Genomic DNA, 26,041 nt, shown 5'->3' with positions numbered 1-26,041 from the left:
CATTTCTATTTGTTTATCTGGTAAGCATTTTAAATTTAATATGTGCAAAAAAAAAAAAATTAATATGTGCAAAAGCACACTTCTGTCCCTCCAACCCTGCTCTACCTTTAGTCTGCCCCAGATCAGTTACAGATAACTCATTTCCTCTTGCTCAGAGCAAAAATTTTGAAGTCATCAACCTCTTCTCTTTCTTCACATTCTGTCTTCTGTTCATCAGCAAATGCTTTTAGTTGTGTCTTCAAAATTTATGATTCTCTTATCATCTCACAGACACCATCTTGATCCAAGCTACCATTATCTCTTGTCAGAATTACTGCAAGATTTTCTTAAGTGGCCCCCCAGCTTCCTTCCTTGCCCTCACAGGTCTGTTCTCAGTGCAGTTCCTGTTAAACTGTAAATCAAATTGAATTATTGTTCAACTGAAAAGGTTCCCCATCCAAATGAGTACAAGTTTAAATGATTATCATGCCCTGGGATACTGTGTGATCAGTTCCCAGTTATCCCGTCCTCATCTTACTACTCTATTCTAGTCCCTTGTTTACTCACACTGCGCCTGTTCCCTTAACCCATAGGCAGGCTCCTCAGGTCCCTTGTGTTTACAGTTTCCATTGCTTAACCTTCCACTCCTGGGTATTCTAGAGCCTTGTTTCCTTACTTTCTCCATGTCTTTAGATGTTACCTGCTTTCTGATGTCTGTCTTGACCACCCTGTAGAAAATTGTGGAATTCCTCATCCTTCCACACCTCCTGCCCACCAGCCCCTTCTTTGCTTTGTTTTTCTCCAGGGCACTCAGGACTTAATAACATATTTTTTTTTAAGTTTTTTTAATGTTTATTTATTTTGAGAGAGAGAAACAGCGCGTGAGCAGGGGAGGGGCAGAGAGAGAGGCAGCATCTGAGGAAAACCCCAGGCTCAGAGCTATCAGCACAGAGCTTGATGTGGGGCTCGAACTCACGAGCCTTGAGATCATGACCTGAGCCGAAGTTGGATGCTTCACTGACTGAGCCACCCAGACACCCCATCAGCTAATTTTTAAACCTTAACACATAAATGGATTTTAAATAAGTTTTTGCATTTTGATGCTTACATTTTTCATAACTTCTTTTAAACCATAATTTGAGGGGCGCCTGGGTGGCTCAGTCGGTTGAGCGTCCGACTTCGGCTCAGGTCACGATCTCACGGTTCGTGAGTTCGAGCCCCGCATCGGGCTCTGGGCTGATGGCTCAGAGCCTGGAGCCTGCTTCCAGTTCTGTGTCTGCCTCTCCCCCATTCATGCTGTGTCTCTCTCTGTCTCAAAAATAAATAAACATTAAAAAAAAAAAAAAAAAAACAAACCATAATTTGAGTCAGATATTTATCTACTCTAGGATGAAGTTTTCACATCTATAAAATGAACAAAAAATTTGCTTGAGCACCAACTAAATTGAAACGATAGGAAACTATAGTATGTTCAGTCAAAAGGAATCTCAAAAAATTTCTTCTCTGGAAATGCATAGCTTCCCCCCAAGAAATTAAGTTACATACAATTTCCACTTTGCTTTTTTTTTGTTATATCCTTCCTAGTCATCACTTTTCAACAACTATGTTAAGTAAAGGAACAATTATTGGTCATTAGATTATAAACGGCAGATAATCCACTTGCAACCGTTCTTGTTTATGCCATCTTAAAAACAATGGCTTCAGATATGGAAATGAGCAGTTTTTTATATGTTGTCCAGGAAGACTCATCTGGAGGCAGAAGTGATTAATTCAGATACTTCCCCTGTAAATAAGCTTGTCATGTAAATAGCCTGTTTCAGTCCCCTTTTTGTTCAAACTGGAAAGAATGTATTCACTTTTATTAACCAAACATATTTTTACATGGAGGCAGGAGAATGGGTTGCTTAGTTGTGCCTAGGGAGCTCTTCGGACATCCGTGTTTTTTTCACTATTTATTCTTGGTAAATTTCAAGTTCTGAGACATTAGTGGTGTTTATTCAGGCCAAGCATGCCCTTGGCATTCCCAAACTCTGATTTGTTCCTGTTAGAATTTCAAAGGTTCCTAACGTTTTTCTCATTCTTGCAAAATGAGAAAGTTTTCTTGCCAAACTTTTCAAGTATAAATTTGATTTGTCATATTGGCACCATGAAATTTATCTTCTAGTAGTAGGAAAGTATGTTCCATGTACAGAAATACATTGTTACATTTTGTACTGAGGTTTCAGGTTTTGGTTGTAAGGTAATTCTGGATAAACTTTAATATATCAAGTTTTGAAACATTAGTTTGCATAGGAAATACATCTGTTTTATTGTAATATTACAATTCTCTTATTTAGTGAAGTAATGAATACTTAACTCTTCAAGTTTCTTGTTTGAAGGTCATAGTTGAAATGATGATATCTTCCAGTTTTTGTCCCCGTAATTCCTGCTTTATGCTTATTTCTCTGACATAGTTATTAATAGCACCCTCTTTCACTCTTAAAAATGCCTCAAGTTGAAAAATACATTGTTTGGACACTAGTTATTATACTAGGGCTCTCACTTTTGGCTTTACATAGGAATGATGGGATTTCTTTTCCCTTTTCTACCATCTTTCCTCTCCTCCTCCTGTGCATAAATACAGGGTGGATGGGAGAGATAAGTATGTGTATCTCTGATATGTCCATATGAGAGATGGACTTCGTAGGATGTAACATGAAAGAATCGTGAAAAACATGAAAAAAAAATGTTAGCTTTCTAAAAGCATTTTTAAGAATGAAATATTTTAATTTTGTATTTAAAACATTCTAATTCTGGCCATTTGGCCAACTTCCAACATCATTCTTTATTATTATTCATTACATTTGATTATATATTCATTTGGACTTCTAAAACTTTAGCTTCTTTAACTTATACATGCTGCGCATAGTCTCTATCAATTTTTCAAGTTTGTCCTTTGAAGAACATTAGAATTCTTGCTCTTCCAAAACTGTATGTTGTTACATTTCTAATACATTTAACATTTTTAAATGGATAATTTATTAGTTATATGGCAATTATGGTTTTATCTGTGGCCAGAATATAATCCTTCTGTTGTTTTATCAAACCAGTCTAAGTTTGAAGGAGCATGGGCTGTAAGAAGTTTTTATGTAATATAGTCGCAGTCTTTACAAAGCTTATCTTTAATTTCACATTTGTGCTACGAGATGACCATATAAATCTTATAATGACAGAACTTCCCAAGGAGACAACTTCTGTGACACAAAGGGAATCTTACTAAACGCAGCATGACATGATAAGGAGCGCGCACTCTAGAACCAGACAGCTCGGGTTTACATTTGGGCACCATCGCTCCCTTGCTGTGTGACGGTAGATAACTACTCTGTGTTTCAGTCTTCTCCTTTGTAAAATGGAGATAATGACACAACCTACACTTTGCGGGGTTGTTGTGAAGATTAAATGAGTCATAGTAAGTAAAATGCCTAAAATAGTTACTATCACGTGGTAAGCATCTATATGTTTGTTATTACTATGATTGTCAGTGGAATATTTTCGGTTTATGTTAGACACCTTAAAAGTCAATTGATAATATTAAAGGCTTAAGTACTGTATCTCTATATTTATGTTAAAAGGAATTGTGAGCCTTCTTGTATGCAGGTTGTGTGTGAGTGGAGATGTGGAAGGTATGGAAACTGTTAGGAGATTAGGTTCACACAGAAATCTTACCAGCAGACATCTAGGAGAGAGCCTGTTGGTAGAAACCTCAGCCTCTAGCATTTTTTCAGACTCATTTTAGTTTTCTTTTTGTTTTTTTTTTCTTAATGTTTATTTATTTTTGAGAGAGAGCGAGTAGACGAGGGGCAGAGAGGGAGGCAGAAGATCAGAAGCGGGCTCTGTGCTGATCGCAGAAAGCCCCATGTGTGGTTCGAACTCACGAATGCGCGATCATGACCTGAGCCAAAATGAGATGCTAAACAGAGCCACCAGGCACCCCTAGTTTTCTTTTTTTTAATTGCCCTTTTTGTCCTTCAAGGTCCAACTTACATATCTTCCCTTCATACACTCACCTCTCTTCCTCCAATTAAAAATAATCAACTCTTCTTTGTGGCCTTGGAATTTTGTTTGTGCTTTAATATAGCACTAACTATAGTTAGCTGGATGATACAGATTGTAGCATGGTGAATGCACTAGGACCTTCTAATCATATCTCTGCTCACAAGCCCTTTTGTTAGTTTATTCTGGGTTTTATTTCATTCTCTGTGACTTGCTTTTATTTCTAATGCCCATTATTGCAGAAAGGAAATATAGTTAGGGACTGAAGCTTCTCCACCTACTAACTGTTCATGATTAATAGTACTGTAATGGCAATCTACTTGGAATTTTGCTATTGAAATAACTTACAGAACAATGAAGGTATCTTTGAGAAATGAAAATTGCAACCAGTTTGTGATGACTTAATGACTGAAATATATAGATCATCTTGGAATGAAAAATACATCATTGTTTAATATACTTAAATAATTTAATTCTGTCTGTAAAATTAAATCTCATGTTTCCGTTAGTTTGATGATAGAATATTTTTTGAAGATCATTGCAATCAGGATGATGTCAGAAAATAATGACATGACATTTTGTGATATCTATTTAAAAATTTTTTTTTTCAACGTTTTTTTTTATTTATTTTTGGGACAGAGAGAGACAGAGCATGAACGGGGGAGGGGCAGAGAGAGAGGGAGATACAGAATCGGAAACAGGCTCCAGGCTCTGAGCCATCAGCCCAGAGCCTGACGCGGGGCTCGACCTCACGGACCGCGAGATGGTGACCTGGCTGAAGTCGGACGCTTAACCGACTGCGCCACCCAGGCGCCCCTTGTGATATCTATTTTAAAATGCACTTCCACTTAAAGAATAATATATAAAAGCTATTTTCTTCTTAATAAGTTATCTGTACTCCAGTTTTTTGTGAACTGTTTATTTCTGGTTCATAAACCATTTGATTGAGGAGTCTCTATTGGTTGATACGTTTTAAATTTTAACTTTGTTGTTAGTATCACAATGTAAAAGATGACATTTCATACTGGCACAGCAAGTAAGCATTTCTGTCCAATCGTTATTACATAGATTTATTTAAACGATGTGGATTTTCATGACTTTCTACTGATATTCTCCATGAATAATAAACACAAAACTCTAATACCCAATCCAGGTCTTTATGGGAGATATGGTAATATGATGTAAAAAAACACTTGCTTTAGCCAACTTGACAATAAATTATATTAAAAAAAACACTTTGTTTGCAGTAGACATGGTTGGACACAAATTAGAGCTTTAACATAGGCTGTGACTTAGAACTAGGTACTTTAAGCTCTTGAAGTTATAGTTTACTTCACTATAAAAAATGGTTAGAAAATAAACATACGGGATTTGTAGGAATTATATGAGCAAAATTATTTATGTTATACTCTATATTTATTTATAACTATGTTAGAGAAGTGGATTTTTAAAAAATTAAGTGGGTCTCTGAAAAAAGCTTACTGTTGGTATTTTTCTTGATCCAGACTTCCACTTTAAGAAAAAAACAAGATTTGATCTTTAAAGGCGCTCATAACCTAATTATTCACTCTTGTTGCCTTCTGCTTTTTGGACATTACCCTTAGATGTTATTAAATGTGTCATTCAATTTCAGTTCCTGCTATCAGTACTATTAGTGGGTGCCTCACCTAACGCTCTGACTTCATACTTTCTTGAGCCCTACAGGAATATCGACTTAGCTTCACTTAACTACTTCAGTGGTTACACCCTGGATCTTGGTATCCACTAAAATTCTATCCTGGGAAGTACTGTTCCACCTCCAAATCACCATTCTTTAGCAGCAATCTCTAGTCTTTTATCCTGTTTGTACACTACTTACATTTATCTGTTTGTCATCTTATCAGGACTACATGTCCTTTGTCTCTTCTGCTTCTTCCTAACCTATCAGCCCTCAGTTCTCTTCTCTTCCATTCCTCTGTAAGTGAGATCCCAAGGGTCATCGCTTCAGCTAGCTCATATCCCATTTGTTCCCATTTTGACACTTGTGATCTCTATGTTATATTTTTTCATTTAAAATATTTTATAGAATATTTATTAACTTCTCAAGACCTCAGTTTTCTTGTGGGTACTGTGTGAGTAATTATACTTACCTCATTAGATTATGGTAAGGATCAAACAAGTTATATATACAAAGTGTTTAGCCTACCTTTAACCCACGTAGAGATAATTTATGGAGAAAGATACTGGGACATTTAGAGGTAGACCATGTTTGCACCTGTACTAGTGTGTGTTGCTACAGAAATACCAAGCCAGGTAAATTCATATAATATCCACCTTAGGTACCAAGCTCAAGTGGGTCCTTAAGATTGTCAGATAGTCCACTCTAAGCAAGTACATTTATGAATCTTTAGGAAATAGATACTTATGTATTTGGAATAATTGAGTGTATACTTAAATTTTAGAAATCTCCGAGAAGCAAGGGATAATGCTGTAGCTGAAAAGGAACGAGCAGTGATGGCTGAAAAGAATGCTTTAGAAAAACATGATCAGCTCTTAGACAGGTAAGCATCCTGCATGTCTGGAAATGTTAAAACTCTTTGATTTTTGTTCCTGTTACTTTTGATTTTAGAAAAAATATTTTTAAAAGAAGTATATTTATTTCAAGTGAACTGTAGTTTACATGCATTGTTTTTGTAACATATAACTGGCATATACTAAAACAAGATAATAGAACAGTTCAGTCACTGTCCAGTTTCCTTATACCCCTTTTGTCCATCTCAACCACTGCTGCTCAAGAGACAAACACTTCCTCATTTCTGTCACCATAGCTTAGTTTCACTCTTCCTGGATTGAAAATAAATGGAATTGCACACAATGTAATCTTTTGTGTCTAGCTTCTTTCACGCCACATTATATTTTCATCTATTTTGTTGTTGTATCAGTAGTTCATTCCTTACTGTTGCTGGGTAGAAATGTACCACAGTTTGTTTATTCACTCACCTGTCAGTGGACATTTAGGTTGTTTCCATTTTGGAGCTATCATGAATGAAGTTGCTGTGAAATTTTCTATAAAGTCTTTTGGGCATATGGTTTTATTTGTCTTAGATAAATTTTCTCTAACACTGGAATTGCTAGTCATAAAGTAGCTGGATGTTTTACTTTCAAAGAACTTACTGAGGGGTGCCTGGATGGCTCAGTTGGTTAAGCATCTAATTTCAGCTTAGGCCATGATCTCATGGTTCATGGGTTTGAGCCCTGCGTCAGGCTCTGTGCTGGCAGCTCAGAGCCCTGGAGCCTGCTTTGGATTCTGTGTCTCCCTCTCTCTCTGCCCCTCCCCTACTTGCACTGTTTTGCAAGAAAATTAATAAACATTAAAAAACAAAAGAAACTATTGAACTTAACTCCAAAATTAAGTTCATTATATACTCCCCAGTTCATTTCTTAAAAATCTGTATGTTCTGGTTTATGTGTGTTGGAGGAAGGGGAAGAGAGAAAATGATTTGTCTTTAATTTATCAATAGAAAACTATATTATTTTTTTTTTTTCAACGTTTATTTATTTTTGGGACAGAGAGAGACCGAGCATGAACGGGGAAGGGGCAGAGAGAGAGGGAGACACAGAATCGGAAACAGGCTCCAGGCTCTGAGCCATCAGCCCAGAGCCTGACGCGGGGCTCGAACTCACGGACCGCGAGATCGTGACCTGACTGAAGTCGGACGCTTAACCGACTGCGCCACCCAGGCGCCCCAAAAACTATATTATTTTTAATAGTCTAGTTAATAGGAAAATCACTGATGAGTATTAAGGTAAATACCATTGCCTCATTGAACAGCCTAGACTTTCAGTGGTTTGACTACATGCAAATAGAATGGTTACCTTTTTAAAAAAACTTTTTATTTTGAAAAGAATTTCAGACAGAAAAGTTAGTAGAATAGTTCATCAAGTACATATACCTTCCATATACTGATAAACTTAGAAAATAACTGAATGGAGCTTTTAATTGTGTTAAATGAAGGCTTGCAGATTCATTTGTGATTTTAGCAATACATGAAACTAAAAAAACTAAAAATTGAGGCAACTCTTCCTATAATTAACCTATGACCAAAATCTTGTAGAATGACTCAAATTATTAAACTTCTGAATTCAAATCAACTTTATAAACATGATACATTAGTAAATACAATATTAGAGAAGTCTTTTCTGTAATGTGGAAGTGTACCTAATCTGAACATTTTATATTAAAATAAATTTCTAAGTCAGCTGTTTTTATTGGAGTGCTGTTATAACCTTAAAATCTTTTAATATGTATAATCTTTCCATTTACAAAACTATATGGTTTACATAAAAGATTTGTCTCTTTGTTGATGTTTTGAATGTGACGTATTTAGGAATGGCTCTAGAATAATATTTGTGGACAAACTAACAAACTTTATTTTTTTTAATGGTTATTTATATTTGAGAGAGAGCAAGAGTGCACAAGCAGGGGAGGGGCAGAGAGAGAGACAGAGACAGAATATGAAGCAGACTCCAGGCTCTGAGCTGTCAGGACAGAGCCCGACGTGGGGCTCGAACCCATGAGCTGTGAGTTCATGACCTGAGCCAAGTCGGACGCTTAACTGAGTGAGCCATCCAGGTGCCCCCAAACTAACAAACTTTAAAAAAAAGTGTAAGATTTTTTTTTAATGTTTATTTATTTATTTTGACAGATAGTGTACCAGTGCACGAGTAGGGGAGGGGCAGACAGAGCAGGAGAGAGAGAATCCCAAGCAGGCTCCACATTCACATGGAGCCTGATGAAGGGCTCAATCCCATGACCATGAGATCATGACCTGAGCCAAAATCAAGAGTCAGACACTTAACTGTCTGAGCCACCTAGATGCCCCAAGAAAGCATAAGATTTTAACTAGTAAACCAGAACTTATATTCAGGCAGAATTTCATAACTTACTAGCTTTGGTATGTTTTTGTGAATTTGGAGAAAAGAGAATAGTAGTAAATCTGACCTTAAAACTGGTAGGGGGACCTGGGTGTCTCAGTCAGTTGGGCATCTGACTTCGTCTCAGGTCATGATCTCGTGGTTTGCGAGTTCAAGCCCTGCATCAGGCTTTGTGCTGTCAGCTCAGAGCCTAGAGCCTGCTTCGGATTCTGTGTCTCCATCTCTCTCTCTGCCCCTCCCCTGGTCACGCTGTCTCTCTCTCTCTCAAAGATAAATAAACATTAAAAAGAATTTTTTTTACTTGGCTGTTTTTTTTTTTTAAACATTTATTCATTTTTGAAAGGCAGAAAGAGAGCACAAATGGGGGAGGAGCAAAGAGAGAGAGAGACACAGAAACAGAAGGAGGCTCCAAGCTCTGAGCTGTCAGCACAGAGCCCAATGTGGGGCTCGAACTCACGGACTGCGAGATCATGACCTGAGCCAAAGTCGGATGCTGAACCGACTGAGCCACCCAGGCGCCCCATTATACTTGGCTATTATATATTTATACTAAACTCTGTTATGTCCTAGATTCTGGCACTCTAAAATCCTTATTTGTCCATATACTAACAACTGGTATTTATCCTAAAGGCCATAGGATGCTTTAGTACTTAAAGGTATCTTTTGAATAATTGAATTCAATCATTTAAATGTTTGTAAAGCATGTAGAACAGTGTCTTGCATATAAGTAGTGATACAGAAATGTTTGCTGTTATTATAAAATAATTTGTTCAGTTCTGTTTACTGAAATTTTGCTATTTAAAAGTTGATCTTTCAAAATCATTTTCCACTAGAATTTTGAATAAACTAGAACAGCTCATTTTTTTATTGAGGTTTAACTGACATACTATATTATATTAGTTTCAGGTATAAAACATAGTGATTTGGTATTTATGTACATTATGAAATGATCACTACAATAAGTCTAGTTACCATCTGTCACCATGTAAAGGTTTTAAAATGTTGTTGACTACATTCCTGATGCTGTACATTACATCTCCGTGTATTATTTGTTTTATAACTGGAAGATTGTACCTCTTAATCCCCCTTGCCTGTTTCATCCATCCCTCTACCCTCCCTCTGCTCTGGCAACCATCAGTTTATTCTCTGCAGCTGAGTCTATTCCTGTTTCTTGTTTATTTGTTTTGCTTCTTAGATTCCACATGTGAGTGAAATAAGGTATTTTTCTCTGATTTATTTCACTTACCATAATACACTCTAGGCCGTAAGTCACGAGATTTCATTCTCATGACTAATATTCTGTTGTGTGTGTGTGTGTGTACACATACCTACATACATGTACACACACACACATACACATCACATCTTCTTTATCCATTTGCCCCTCTTGGACACTTGGGTTGCTTCCATATTTTGGCTATTGTAAAAGATGCTGTAATGAACATAGGAGTGCCTGTATCTTTTCAAATTAGTGCTTTTGTTTTCTGTGGACAAATAACCAGAAGTGGAATTACTGGATCATATGGTATGGTAGTTCTGTTTTTAATTTTTAAAGGAACCTCCGTACTATTTCCCATAGTTGCTATATCAATTTACATTGCTACCGACAGTGCACAAGAGTTCCCTTTTCTCTACATCCTCACCAGCATTTGTTATTTCTTGTTTTTTCAATAATAGCCATTCTGACAGCTGTTAGGTGAAACCTCTTTGTGGTTTTGATTTGCATTTCCCTGGTTAGTGATGATGAACATCTTTTCATGTGCCTGTTTGCCATCTGTATGTCTTTGGAAAGTGTCTATTCAGGTCCTCTGCCCGTTTTTAATCGGATTGTTTTCTTAATATTGAGTTGTAGGAGTTCTTTTTATATATGGATATTAACCCCTTTTTATATATATCATTTGCAAATATCTGCTTGCATTCACTATGTTGCCTTTTTGTTTTGTTGATCATTTTCTTTGCTGTGTAAAAACTTTTCTAGTTTGATGTAGTTCCTTTTTTTTTTTTTTTTTTTTTTTTTTTTTTAGTTTTGCTTTTTGTTGCTTGTGTCTGAGGGGACAGATCCAAAATAATATTCCTAAGATCAGTGTCAAAGAACTTATTACCTATTCTTCCTTCTAGGATGTATGGTTTCAGGTCTTACATTTAAGTCTTTAATCTATTTTGAGTTTATTTTTTGTGCATGGTGTAACAAAGCAGTTTCATTCTTTTGCATGTGGCTTTCCAGTTTTCCCAAAAAAGAGACTCTTTTTTTCCTCACTATATATCCAGTTTTCCCAAAAAAGAGACTCTTTTTTTCCTCACTATATATCCTTGCCTTCTCTGTCATAGATTAATTGACCATGTAAGCATGGGTTTATTTCTGGTCTCTCTAGTCTGTTCCATTGATCTGTGTGCCTGTTTTTGTGCCAGTACAATACTTTTTGATTACTATAGACTTATAGTATAGTTTGAAATATGGTTGTGATACCTCCAGCTTTGTTCTTATTTCTCAATTTTGCTTTGTGTATTCAGGGTCCTTTGTGGTTCCATACAGATTTTAGTATAATTTGTTCTACTTCTGTGAAAAATACCCTTGATGTTTTGATAGGGATTGCATTGAATCTGTAGATTGCCTTGGGTAGTATAGACAAATTACCAATATTAATTCTTCTAATTCATTGTATACCTTTCCATTTATTTGTTTTCAGTTTCTTTCATCAATGTGTCAGAGTTTTAGAATGTAGGTCTTTAACCCCTTGGTTAAATTTATTCCTAAATAGTTTATTCTTTTTGATGCAGTTGTAAATAGGATTGTTTTCTTAATTTCTGTCTCTGATAGTTTGTTACTAGTGTACAGAAATGCAACAAATTTCTATGTATTAATGTTGTATCCTGCAACTTTACTGAATTCATTTATTAATTATAATAGTTTGGTGGAGTCTTAGGGGTGTTCTGTATATAATATCATGTCATCTGCAAATAGTGACAGTTTTGCTTCTTCCTTTCCAGTTTGGATGAGTTTTATTTCTTTAATTGCTGTGGCTAGGACTTCCAATACTATGTTGAATAAAAGTGCTGAGAATAAGAATCCTTGTCTTATTCCTGATTTTAGAGAAAATGCTTTTAGCTTTTTACCATTGAGTAGATTAGCTGTGGGTTTGTCATATATGGCCTTTATTATATTGAGGTACATTCCCTCTATACTCACTCTGTTGAGAGTTTTTATCATCAATTGATGTTGAATTTTGTCGAATGCTTTTTCTGCATCTATTGAAATGATCATATGATTTTTTATTCCTCATTCTGTTGATGTGGCATATCACGTTGGTTGATTTGTGGATGTTGAACCATCTTTGCATCCCTGGGATAAATCCTACTAGTTCATGGCATATGATCCTTTTTTTTTTTTTTTTTTTTTTTTGAGAAAGAGTACACACAAGCAAGAAGGGGCAGAGGGAGAGGGACAGAAAGATTCCCAGTGTGAAGCCTGACACAGGGCTCAATCTCATCACCATGAGATCATGACCTAAGCCAAAATCAAGAGTCAGATGCCTAGCTAACCAAGCTACCCAGGCGCCCCTGGTTTGCTAATATTTTGTTGAGGATTTTTACATCTGTGTTCATTAGGGATATTAACCTGTAATTTTCTTCTTTAGTGGTGTGTTTGTCTGGTTTTGGTATCAGGGTAATACTGACCTGATAAAATAAGTTTGGAAGCATCTTCAATTTCCTGACATAATTTGAGAAGAATAGGTATTAACTCTTTTAAATGTTTGGTAGAATTTATCTAAGAGGCCCTGGACTCCTGTTCATTAGGAGTTTTGTGTTTTTGTTTTTGTTTTTTACTAATTCAGTTTCGTTACTAGTAAGTAAGTGGTCTATTAGATTTTCTGTTTCTTCATGATTTAATCTTGGAAATAGTATGTTTTTAGGAATTTATTTCTTCTAAGCTGTCCAATTTGTTAGTGTATTACTGTTCATAGTAGTCTTGTGAGCCTTTGTATTTTTGTGGCATTGGTTGTAAGTTGTCTTTCATTTTTTATTTTATTTATTTGGGCCCTCTTTCTGTGTTTCTTGATGAGTCTTGCCTAAGGGTTTGTCCATTTAGTTTATCTTTTAAAAGAACCAGCTCTTGGTTTCATTGATTTTTTTTTCTTTTTTTCTTTTTTTCTTTTTTAAATTTTCTTTTAAATGTTTGAGAGTGAGTACACATGAGCAGGGGAAAGGCGAAGAGAGAGGGAGAATGAAAATCCACAAACTGTGAGATCATGACCTGAGCTGAAATCAAGAATCGGATGCTTTAACCAACTGAGCCACCCAAAGTGCTCCCACTGATTTTTTTTGTTTGTTTTTTTCTTTCTTTTTTCTTTTTTTCTTTTCTTTTTTTTTTTTTTTTTTTTTTTTTTTGGCCTCTCTTTCATTTATCTTCACTCTGATCCTTACTATTTACTTCCTTCTTGAACTTTGGCCATTGCTTGTTCTTACTTTTCTAGTATATTCAAGTGTTAAGTTAAATTGTTTACTTGACGTTTTTGTTGTTTATTGAGGTAAGCCTATTTTGGTATGAACTTCCCCCTGAGAACTGCTTTTGCTGTATCTTACAAGTTTTGGAACGTGGTTTTCCCATTTTCATTTGTCTCAAGGAATTTTTTTGTCTTTTCTTTGATATTTTTGTTGACCCTTTGGTTCTTTAATAGCATATTGTTTAGTTTCCACATATTTGTGGTTTTTCTCCAGTTTTCTTCCTAAAATTGATTTCTAGTTTTGTAAAGTCCATGTGGTCTACTATATTGTTTAAGGCCAGTATTTCCTTGCTGTCTGGATTTACTGTCTGATCTATTCATTGATAGATAGCATTAAAGTGTTCCACTATTATTATATTGCTGTCAATTTCTTCCTTTATGTGTATTGATATTTATGTATGTTTATATATTTAGATGCCTCCTATTATAGGGTACATAAATATTACAAATATATCCCCTTGTTAGATTGACCCATTTATCCTTGTATGATTCTCTTCTTTTTCTTTTGTTAGTTTTTTTTAATGTTTATTTTTGAGAGAGAGAGAGCAGGGGAGGGGCAGAGAGAGAAACAAGGACAGAGGATTCAAAGCAGGCTCTGCACTGACAGCAGTGAGCCCAATGTGAGGCTCGAACTCACGAACCATGAGATCATGACCTGAGCCGAAGTCAGAGACTCAACCGCCTGAGCCACCCAGGTGTCCTGTTACAGTTTGTTTTAAAGTCTATTTTGTCTAAAAACGGTGAGGGGGTCCTTGGGTGTCTCAGTCAGTTTGGGCATCCACTCTTGATACTGCCTCAGGTTGTGATCCTGCAGTCGTGAGATCGAACCCCCACGTCAGGCTCTGCTGAGCATCGAGCCTGCTTGGGATTGTCTGTCCCTCTCTCTGCCCCTCCCCCTGTTCATTCTCTCTCTCTCTCTCTCTCTCTCTCTCTCTCTCTCAAAATAAATAAGCTTTAAAAAGAATAAAGTCTATTTTATCTAATGTAAGTATTGCTACCCCAGCTTTTGTTTCCATTTGTATGGAATATCTTTTTCCATCCTTTCACTTTCAGTCGATATGTATCTTTAGATGGGCCTCGGTTTTGTCTGTTTTTTATCCATCAGCCACCCCCCTTGTCTTTTGATTGTAGAACTAGGTCTATTTACATTTAAAGAAATTGTTGGTAGGTATGTACTTATGGCCAGTTTGTTCATTGGTTTCTGGCTGTTTTTGTAGTTGCTCTGTTTCTTTCTTCTTTTCTTCCTCTTTATGGTTTGATGCTTTTGTTTGGTGTTATGTTTGTATTCCTTTCACTTTATTTTTCTTGCTATTACAGGGTTTTGGTTTGTGGTTACCATCTCTCTCTCTCTCTCTCAGTCTATTTTCAGTTAGTGTTTGCTTAAGTTCAAATGCATTCTAAAAGCATATTTTTACTCTATCCCCTACCATGTTTTATATTTTGATGTCATATTTTACATCTTTTTATTTTGTATATTCCTCAACTAATTATTAGAGATATACTTGATTTCACTTCTTATTTTTAACATTCATATTAGCTTTAACTGCTTGCCTCTTAATAACTATATTATAACTTACATTATATTTTATAATGACTATATTATATATTAAATATTATATATTATATATATTATATAATAGCTATATTATAATAACTATATATATAATAACTAATAACTACAATTGCCTCTGTTAGTGCAATTTTTTCTTTCATATACTTTATTTCTAGTTATAACTTTTTTCTTCTCTACTTAAAGAGGTCTCTTCATTTCTTGAAAGGCTGATTTAGTGGTGGTGAACTACCTTAGCTTCGCTTGTCTGGAAAACTCTCCTTTGATTCTGAATGATAACCTTGCTGGGTGAAGTATTCTTGATTGTAAGTTTTTTTCCTTTCAACACTTTGAATATGTCATGTCACTCCCTTCTGGCCTGCAAAGTTTTTGCTGAAAAATCAGCTGATAGTGTCATGGGGGTTCCCTGGTACATAACTAGTTGTTTTTCTCTTGTTACTTTTAAGATTATCTCTTTATCTGCCTGAGTGGCTCAGTCAGTTGAGCGTCTAACTTTTGATTTCCTCTTGGGTCATGATTTCATGGTTCATGGGATCAAGCCCTGCATCAGGCTGCGTGCCATCATCTTGAGATTTTCTCTCTTCCTCCCTCTCTCTCTCTCTCTCTCTCTGCCCCTCCCCCATGTGTGTATGCTTTCTATCTCTCTCAAAATAAATAAACTTTAAAGAACTAAAAATAAAATTAAAAATAAAAAAAAATTATCTCTTTATCTTTAATGTTTGACATTTTAATTATAATGTGTCTTGGTGTGGATCTCCGGGTTCATCTTGTTTTGGACTCTCTGTGCTTCATGGACTTGGATGTTTGTTTCCTTCCCCAGGTTAGGAATGTTTTCAAACATTATTTCTTCAAATAAGTTTTCTGCACCTTTCTGTCTTTTCTCCTTCTGGGACCCCTATAATACAAAATGTTAAAATGTTAGTACACTTGATATAGTCCCCAGAGGTCCCTTAAATTATCCCCATTTTTTTAATTCTTTTTTTTTTTCTGTTCTGATGGAGTGATTTGTACCACTTGTCTTCTGTTTCTCTGTATCATCTTAATCGGCTGTTGATTCCCTCTTATGTTTTTCATTTTAGTTATTGTATTCGTCAACTCTGATTGGTATATTCTTATGTTTTCTCTTTGTTGAAGTTCTCCCTGTATTACTAATCCATTCTTCTCCCAAGTTTGGTGATCATCTTTATGGCCATTACTTTCAACTCTTTATCAGGGAGATTACTTACCTCTATTTCACTACCTACATATGTAGGTAGTGGGTAGTATATACCTCCCTACTCCTTAAGACACAACAACACTGGAATTAGTCCAGTGGATAACCCTATAATGCCCTGCAAGCATTCGAGTGAAAGGAAGACAGTTGTATTTCTCTCAGTTTAGATCAAAAGCTAGAAATGAGTAAGCTTAGTGAGGAAGGCATGTCTAAGGCTGAGATAGGTTGAAAGTTAGGTCTCTTGTACCAGACAGTTAGCCAAGTTGTGAATGCAAAGGAAAAGTTCTTAAAGGAAATTAAAAATGTTACTCCAGTGAACACACAAATGATTAAAGAAAAGGGGGGGTAGGGAAACAGCCTTATTGCTGTTATAGTGACAGTTTGAATGGTCTTGGATAGATAAAACCAACCATAACATTTTCCTAAGCCAAAGCTGATCCAGATCAAGGCCCTATCTTCAATTCTATGAAGCCTAGAAGAGGTGAGAAAGCTGCAGAAGAAAAGTTTGTAGTTAGCAGAGCTAGCAGAGGTTGGTTCATGAGGTTCAAGGAAAGCAACTGTCTCCACAACATAAAAGTGCAAGATGAAGCAGTAGGTACTGATATAGACACTACAGCAAGTTGTACGGAAGATCTGGGTAAGATCATTAATGAAGGTGGCTACACTAACAACAGATTCTTGGTATAAATGATACAGCCTTCTTTTGGAAGAAGATGCCATCTAGCACTTTCATAGCTAGAGAGGAGAAGTCAATGCCTGGCCTCAAAGGATAGGCTGACTCTCACAGCTAGTGACTTTAAGTTGAAGCCAGTATTCATTTACCATTCCTAAAATCCTGAGGTCCTTAAGAATTATACACTAAATCTACTCTTTTGTGATCTATACATGTAACAACAAAGCCTAGATAACAGCACATCTACTTACAGTATGGTTTACTGACTCTTAAGCCCACTGTTGAAACTTATTGCTCAAAAAAAAAGATTGCTTTCAAAATATTATTGCTCATTGACAGTGCACCTGGCCACCCAAGAGCTTTGATGGAGATATACAATGAGATTAATGTTGTTCTCATGCCTGCTAACATAGCATACATTCTGTAGCCCATGGATGGAGTCGTTTTGACTTTCAAGCCGTCTTTTTTAGGAAAAACATGTTGTGGGGTGCCTGGGTGGCTCGGTCGGTTAAGTGTCCCAACTCAGCTCAGGTCGTGATCTCACGGTTCTTGGGTTCGAGCCCCGCGTCAGGCTCTGTGCTGACAGTGTGGAGCCTGGAGCCCATTTTGAGTTCTGTGTCTCTGTCCCTCCCCTGCTCACGCTCTGTCTCTCTCTTTGTCTCTCTCTCTCAAAAATAAATAAATCTAAAAAAAAGAAATACATTTTGTAGGGGTGTCTGGGTGACTCAGTTGGTTAAGTGTCTTTTTTTTAATTTTTTTATTTTTTAATTTTTGAATATTTATTTTTTAGAGAGAGAGACAGAGTATGAACAGGGGAGGGGCAGAGAGAGAGAGACACGAATCCAAAGCAGGCTCCAGGCTCTCAGCTGTCAGCACAGAGCCCGACGTGGGGCTCAAACCCATGGACCGTGAGATCATGACCTGAGCTGAAGTCGGACGCCCAACCAACTGAGCCACCCAGGCGCCCCAAGCATCTGACTCTTATTTTGGCTCAGGTCATGAGATCGAGCCTCACATCTGGCTTCGTGCTAAGTGTGGAGCCCGCTTAAGATTCTATCTTTCTCTAAGCCTCTGTCCCTCCCCAGCTTGTACGCACACTTTCTCTCTTTCTCTCAAAAAATAAAATAAAGAGAAATGCATTTTGAAAAGCTGCCATAGGTAGTGGTTCCTCTGATGGATCTGGGTAAAGTAAATTGAAAACCTGGAAAGGGTTCATTATTCTAGATGCCATTAGGAACATTCATCATTCATTCATGGGAAGCGGTCAGAATATCTACATTCACAGGAATTAGGAAGAAGTTGATTCCATCTTGCATGGATGACCTAGAGGTGTTCACGACTTGACTGGCAGAAGTCATTTCAGTGATGAAATAGCAAGAGAACTAGAATTAGAAGTGGAACCTGAAGATGTGACTGAATTGCTGCAGTCTTGTGGTAAAACTCAGGGATGAGTTGTTTTTAGAGCTCATCAAAGAGGTGGATTCTTCAGATGGAGTCTGCTCCTGCCAAAGATGCTGTGATGATTGTAAACATTAACAAAGATTTCAGAATATTACATAAACTTACCTGATAAAGCAATGGTGGAGTTTGAGAGGACTGACTCCAATTTTGAAAGAAATTCTGTGGGTGAAATGGTATCCAGCAGCATCACATACTACAGAGAAATCGTTCGTGAAAGGCAGAGCCAATCAGTGCAGCCAACTTATCTTTTGTAAGAAATTGCCACAGGCACCTCAACCTTCAGCAACTACCAGCCTGATCAGTCAGCAGCCATCAACTTTGAGCAAGACCTTCCACCAGCAAAAGATTACTAGTCAGTAAAAGCTCAGATGATGGTTAGCAATAAGGTATTTTTTAATTAAGGTATGTACATTGTGTTTTTTAGACAATGCTATTGCATACTTAATAGGCTACAGTGTAGTATAAAAATAATTTTATATGCACTGGAGAACCAAAAATTTCACTTGGCTTGCTTTAAAATGATACATTATTGCAGTGGTCTGGAGCTGAACCCATGATATCTCCAAGGTATGTCTATATCTGGAGGATTATATCTCAAGGTCATAAAAGCCATATATGAAAGACCCACCGCTTGTATCTAGGATGTGGTCTGTGATTACCTTATCTATAGAATCATGCTGGAATCTGGGCACCCAAGCTTTAAACCCAAGGGTTTAAGAAGAAAATGACCAAAATGGTGTAAAGATTTTTTAAAGTCCTTTTAGTGCTATGTTAAAACTGACTACAAGTATTTGGAAAGTTCTCATGTGAATGATCTTGGTTGCTCTACTTGGTAAGACCTAAGGTAGTAGAATTGGGACCACTGGGTAAATATTACAAGAAACAGTAAAAATAAACTTTCTAATAGTATTTTTTAAAATGTCTTAGCATCTAATATATTCTCCATCCAGCTGTTTAGGCATCAACTGGCCAGGTGTTCAGTAGGAATATGCTCGTGAGGATTGAAACATCAAGTGGGTAATTTGATGAATTTGGAGTCTCTTTGGATCTTGAAATTATCTGTGACAACTCAAAAGAGTTAATACACTGGTTTTGTTACCTTACAAAAGGAATGGTAAACCCACGCTATTTTTGAGAGTATTATTTTTAAAATCTCTGCAGTTCCTATTTTTTTCAAAATAAAAACCTAGTGTTGAGGCCTATTTGAAAAGGACACATATATATACACACACACACATTTTGTTTAATATCCACAAATTCTTTTGAGTGTAAATTTCTTAGAAATATTTGAACGCCTATATATTTTGAGAATATATTTTTTTGTATATAGTGAAACCCAAGGAATAATTTTTTTGTTTTATTTTTCAGAGGTTGAGCTTTTAGTAGTCAAATATGTGATTCTGGGGTGCCTGGGTGCCTCAGTTGGTTACACATCTGACTCTTTTTTTTTTTTAATTTTTTTTTAATGTTTATTTTTGAGAGAGAGAGAGAGAGACAGGGCGTGAGTGGGGGAGGGGCAGAGAGAGAGAGGGAGACACAGAATCAGAAGCAGGCTCCAGGCTCTGAGCTGTCAGCACAGAGCCTGACGTGGGGCTCCAACCCACAACCCATGAGATCATGACCTGAGCCAAAGTCAGATGCTTAACCGACTGAGCTAACCAAGTGCCCCCACACATCTGACTCTTGATCTCAGCTCAGGTCTTGATCTCGGGGTCGTGAGTCCAAGCCCCATGTTGGGCTCCATGCTGGGTATGGAGCCTACTTTAAAAAAAAGAATGTGATTCTGACTCCCTTTGTATCAAAATTGGAGTAAATGTGTTTCAATCCTTAGATGGATTGTGATTTCCCTGAGTCATGCTTAATTAAGGCTTCAGGCATGCCTATACACAATTTTCTAGTCAAATATAATTAGCCTCAACTTCATTTATGTTAAAAGTTTTTATCAAATTCTTCCTTTAAGGGTTAAATGACTTGTTATTATAAAGAAAAATGTAAGGAAGTAGTATGCCACTTTCAAATATGAATGAAAAAAAGCCTTTTTTACCTCAGTTTTCTATAAAAGAATGTACTTTTCTCAGGCATATAAAAGACCTATGTGTCTAGCAATTCAAGTTCACTGGTTTAATAATAAGTAACAAATACCCAGTTTTCATGTACATAAGCAGTTATTATCTCATGTTTTGTTGCTTCTGAATCTGCACACATTCTGAGGATTCTTTCTGCCAAAATGGGTAAATTTTAAAACTCAGTGTGAATAGTAGAATAAGTTGAACAGACTGTTAATTTCGGGAGCCTACAGAGAAGTCTGTATATGAATGTAAAGGGAAAGCTTTCCAATCCAGAATTAATTTTAACAGTATTTTTTTCAGTTATGGTTGTTTTAACTGTTTTAAATATATATATTCCATATTTTGAAATAAATTTGGAATCATTTTCAGTCCATAAGTATCTTTAAATGAGTATTTCTTGAAATTATTTTCAGTCCCTACAATTTCTCTGGTAATAGGTAGATTTTGTTCTCATTTTTTTACTCATAGAAGATAAAAATAAGAGAGAATAGGAGATCTGATACATAGACTTAGTGATTTTTATGCCATACTAGGCTAGTTTAAAGCTTGATACAGAAGCCTGTATTTCTGTATACAGAAATATTTCTATACAGAAATTTCTATACAGAAATCCTGAATTTCCATTCAGTGCTATCTCCCCAAGAGTAGAACAGTTTTGACATGCCTACCTCATTTTACCTTTTTTCATACTCGTATATTGTTTTTTCTTTGTTTATCTGCCTTTTAATCTGTTACTGGCTTCTTCAGCAGGCAAGTAAATGTTTGTGGCATTTGCAAAATAAATTCAATGAATGGAGGATACTAAGATTTGAAATAAAAGCTATGGTATTGTACTTAAATTCTGATTCTCTTAATAAATTACGATAACTTTATTCATATTACTCTTAGTTTTCATGATTACACAAAGTAATTCACATCATACTTATTATTTGAATGAAGAAATTCCTAATTCTCAATCCTAAATTAAGTTATTCTTTTGTCATACTTCTTTATGAAAGAAAGAATACAATAAATTACTACTTTTTAAATGAAATTTTTTAGTATTTGATTTTTTTTTTTTTTTGCCTAATAATTTGCAAAACTCTCATTAGTGGACCTCTAATAATCTTCCAGAATTAAAAATTTTTCTTTACTACTTAATTTCTCTTATTCTTTGTACTGTTCTATTTGCCCATATGGTTTCTTTGTTTATATGGAAATAGTCTAGCCCTGTGTCATTCTAAAATTTTTCTTTGCTTCTAAGCTGCTATACCATTCGACATATATTCGTCCACTTGCATAGAATTCTATCTCAAGCAGTACTCATTACATCTTAAGTGATTCTGGTTTTTTCCCAGTAAAGGCTTCAGTATTAGTACTATTAGTGTTTTATGAAAGCATTAAGAAATTTATTGTTGAGATGAGAAATAGGTATTCCTTTTTACTCTGGACAAAAGACTCTGAAAAGAACTGGTAAGATACTCTCATATTCATATCACAATGTGTGAATTTTATTTTATGCCACGTACAATCTGTCTTCCTTTTTCTTTAGTAAGTATTGGTCTGATCTGAAATTCCTTGTCCCACCAGAAACAGTAGCCTAGAGAGTCCTTTAGCCACTCACGGATAATTAATTGCTTATAATTGTATTTAGAAGGTGCTGGTTCTAAAATGATATGCCTATTCTTCACCTCAAAAGAACATATATTGAATATTTTTGTGTGGCAAGTCAAAGTACATACAGACACACTGAGCAATTTGGTATTATTTTCCATCAGTCCTTTTTCTTAAAAAAAAAAAGAACTGGGGGCTTCTGTGGTCAAAAGGGATATGTACTCTCTATCAGGAGAATTAATGATGAATGCCAGCGTTTTTACCTGAAATTTTGTGGGACAGAACATCTTTATACATGAATGGACTAGAATTATCAGCGTATTTTATTGTGTCGATGGAACAATTGATGTAGGGAAACACTGTTTCCATACCTGCCAACATAAACCTCTTCTCAATCCTGAATAACTGAATGTCACTTCCAGAGCATCGATTCCCTTTTTATCTTATAAAATCAACACTGTGCTCTCACAGTCTATCTTGGTTCATATCCTTTTTCAGCTTCTTATTTCAAATTTCATACATGGCACAAAAGCTCCAAGAATGGGACAGAGAAGTCCTGTACAGTTGACCCTTGAACGACAGGGGTGTGAACTGCACGAGTCAACTTATATGCTGATGTTTGCTGAGAAATTACAGTATAGTACTGTAAATGTATTTTCTCTTTCTTATGATGTTTTTAGTAACATTTTCTTTTCTCTAGCTCTATTGTAAGATTTTTTTTAATTTTATTTTTTATTTTTTTAAATTTACATCCAAATTAGTTAGCATATAGTGCAACAATGATTTCAGGAGTAGATTCCTTAATGCTTCTTATCCATTTAGCCCATCCCCCCTCCCACAACCCCTCTAGTAACCCTCAGTTTGTTCTCCATATTTATGAGTCTCTTCTGTTTTGTCCCCTCCCTGTTTTTATATTATTTTTGTTTCCCTTCCCTTATGTTCATCTGTTTTGTCTCTTAAAGTCCTCATATGAGTGAGGTCATATGATTTTTGTCTTTCTCTGACTAATTTCACTTAGCATAATACCTTCCAGTTCCATCCATGTAGTTGCAAATGGCAAGATTTCATTCTTTTTGATTGCCGAGTAATTCTCCATTGTATATATATATACCACATCTTTATCCATTTATCCATTGATGGACATTTGGGCTCTTTCCATACTTTGACTATTGTTGATAGAGCTGCTATAAACATGGGGGTGCGTGTGTCCCTTTGAAACAGCACATCTGTATCCCTTGGATAAATTCCTAGTAGCGCAATTGCTGGGTTGTAGGGTAGTTCTATTTTTAGTTTTTTGAGGAACCTCCATACTGTTTTCCAGAGTGGCTGCACCAGCTTGCATTCCCATATTGTAAGATTTTTTTAGTAACATTTTCTTTTCTCTAGCTCTATTGTAAGAATACAGTATATGTAATACATATAAAATGCAGAATATGTGTTAGTCAACTGTTATTGGTAAGGCTTCCAGTCAGTGGTAGGCTATTAGTACTTAAGTTTCTGGGGAGTCAAAAGTTATATGCAAATTTTCAACTGCACAGGCAGTGGGTTCCCCTGACCCCTGCATTGTTCAATGGTCAACTGCATATCTTTTATCCAGATTGACTCCTTTTTAACATTTTGCTACATGTATCTTTCTTATTCACTCTCTCTCTCTCCCCCTACCGCCCCCCCCACACACACACACAATTTTTTTCTGAATAATTTAATAGACTGATTGCATTGTTTACTGTTACTTCTTCACAGTTTATTTCCTAAGAGTAAGAATGTTCTCTTACATAACCACAGTACACTTATCAAATGCAACACAACACTGATAGCAATACTTTTATCCGTTTTTGTCAGTATATGTATACACACATACACATGGCCTTTGAACAACACAAGTTTGAACTACACAGATCCACTTATGTGCAGATTTTTTTCAGTAAATATAGTCCAGTACTATTTAAATGTATTTTGTCTTTCTAATGATTTTCTTTTTTTCTTTTTTAATATTTATTTACCTTGAGAGAGAGGGAGCAAGTAAGCATGCACGTGAGCAGAGGAGGGACAGAGAGGGAGGGAGAGAATCCCAACCAGGCTCTGCACTGTCAGCGTAGAGTCTGACGCAAGACTCAAACCCCTGAACCTGTGATATCGTGAACCAGAGCTGAAATCAAGGCAGATGGTTAACCCCATTGAGCCACCCAGGTACCCCCTCATTTTTTTCTTAATAACATTTGCTTTTCTCTAGCTTCATTGTAAGAATGTACTATAGAACACATATAACATACAGACTGTGCATGAGTCAACTGTTCATGTTATAGGTAAGGCTTCCAGTCAATAGTAAGCAACTCCTTAAGTTTTGGGGGAGTCAAAAGTTACACACAGATTTTCAGTGGTATGGGGCAGTCAGCACCCCAAACCTCCACATTCATTGTTCAGGGGTCAACCATATATATCTTCCTTGTGAGAGCTCATCTATTCAAACTGTAACTTCAGGAAATGACCAACAGTGATTTTAAGATCAAACCATACCATTTTTGTGTCTTGGATTTCCAGCTAGCTCTGTACATTTTTATCTGAATGCCTTTCTGGAACTTCAAACTCAGTATTTTTGAAACAGACTCCGCTCCCTCCCAGATTCATTCCTCCCAAAACAAAAAATTGCTTCACCTGACTTCAGTTCCATAATTGTACCACCATTTTGAAGCCATTTCTGCTTGAACCTTTAGAATAGTAGACCTTCCCCCTTGCTGCTCTGTGTAATCATTTGTCATTCTGCCCCCACTACATTTTACCCCTGTGGTATCTCTGAAATCCTCTTCCCTCCTGATTGCCACTATACTGGATCAGCGTCGGTGTCATGTTGAAATTGTGTACAGTAAACTCCTAATTGGTTGCTCCGTCTCTCCCCACTCAGTTAATCCTCTTGTCCAAACCTGTTCCTCCTCCCATAATTTTGCATTCTGACTAACATCATCATTTACCCAGGCACTTGAACAAGAAAACTGGTGATTCACAACTACTTTGTTTTCCCCTCACCCCACGCCATCTATTCAGCCAATGAATATTTATTGATAACTACCATGTGCCACTCACCATGGTGGATGCCGGTATATATTAGTAAGTAAACTGGAGATTGCCCTAGTGAGAGTCCATTTGAGGAAGACAAAAAAATAAACAAGCAGTTAGATACTAATTATTATTATGTTTTCATGATTGTTATGAACTAGATAGATCATGTAAGGAAGAATAATGGACTGGGCAGGGTATACCATGAGAGGATAGTCAAGAAAGGCCTCTGACATTTAAGCTTAGCAAATGTCTTTTTATTTTCCTTTCTAAATATATCTAATCATTCCCCTCCGCTTAATCCCAGGTGCCACTGCTTTAGTTAAGTCTGTATTTTCCCTGCTTGAACTATTTATGATAGTCTCTGAACTGTCTCTGCTTTCAGTTTAGTCCTCTCTATTTCATCACTCACTCTTCCAGAGTAATTGTTCTAAAACTGAGAACTCTGATCCTGTCATTCAACAGGATGCCATCCAGACTGCACAGCTTAGCATTTAAAGTCATTCACAGACACCCTGCCTATCTTCTCAGACTCAGATCTTTTTTTTATTCTCTTCCACATGCTTAAGACAAATTGATCTCTTGTAGTTTTGTAAGTGTATGGTGCTTTCTCTCTTATCCCTTTATATGTGTCCTTTGCTAGGAATGGCCTTTTCCCTTGTTCATATATCATACTCATCTACTAGGAAGATAGCCATTCATTTGATAAGATTGAACTCAGTGATCACATCTTCTGTGCAATCTTCAGAAACATTGTAGTCTCTTCTCTCAGTTTTCTAGCGTTATATTTTAGTTGTGTGTTTATTTACTAGTCTCTCCCTGTGAAGTATTTGGGGGTTTTTTTGAGGTTAGAGATTTTGTTCTTCCCCATCCTGTTTCTCTAGTAAAGCCTCTACACAGTGTCTTTGATAAGTAATTCACAATAAATGACTATCAATTGCAACTGATTAGAGTTTTCTGTATTCATTTTGACTTAAAATT

At 36.2% G+C, this 26,041-nt stretch overlaps 1 protein-coding gene across 5 annotated transcripts in view; it reads left to right on the top strand.

Annotated features, from left to right (window-relative positions):
* Positions 1–26,041, top strand: part of PIBF1 (progesterone immunomodulatory binding factor 1) — a 214,689-nt gene that overhangs the window by 62,307 nt on the left and 126,341 nt on the right. For all 5 annotated transcript variants that reach the window (XR_015252640.1, XM_086710673.1, XM_086710666.1 and 2 more), the window contains exon 10: positions 6,453–6,551. Coding sequence is in view for 4 of the 5 variants with exons in the window: in XM_086710673.1 (XP_086566799.1) it covers positions 6,453–6,551 (99 nt within the window). In the remaining variant the exon portion in view is untranslated. The remainder of the gene's footprint in view (positions 1–6,452; positions 6,552–26,041) is intronic.

Source organism: Puma concolor, chromosome A1 (genome assembly GCF_028749965.1).
Source record: "Puma concolor isolate L17-30 chromosome A1, mPumCon1.1.hap2, whole genome shotgun sequence".
Lineage (NCBI taxonomy): Eukaryota > Metazoa > Chordata > Mammalia > Carnivora > Felidae > Puma > Puma concolor.
The sequence above is the reverse complement of the archived record's forward strand: the minus strand, read 5'-3'. Positions and strand labels throughout refer to the sequence as shown.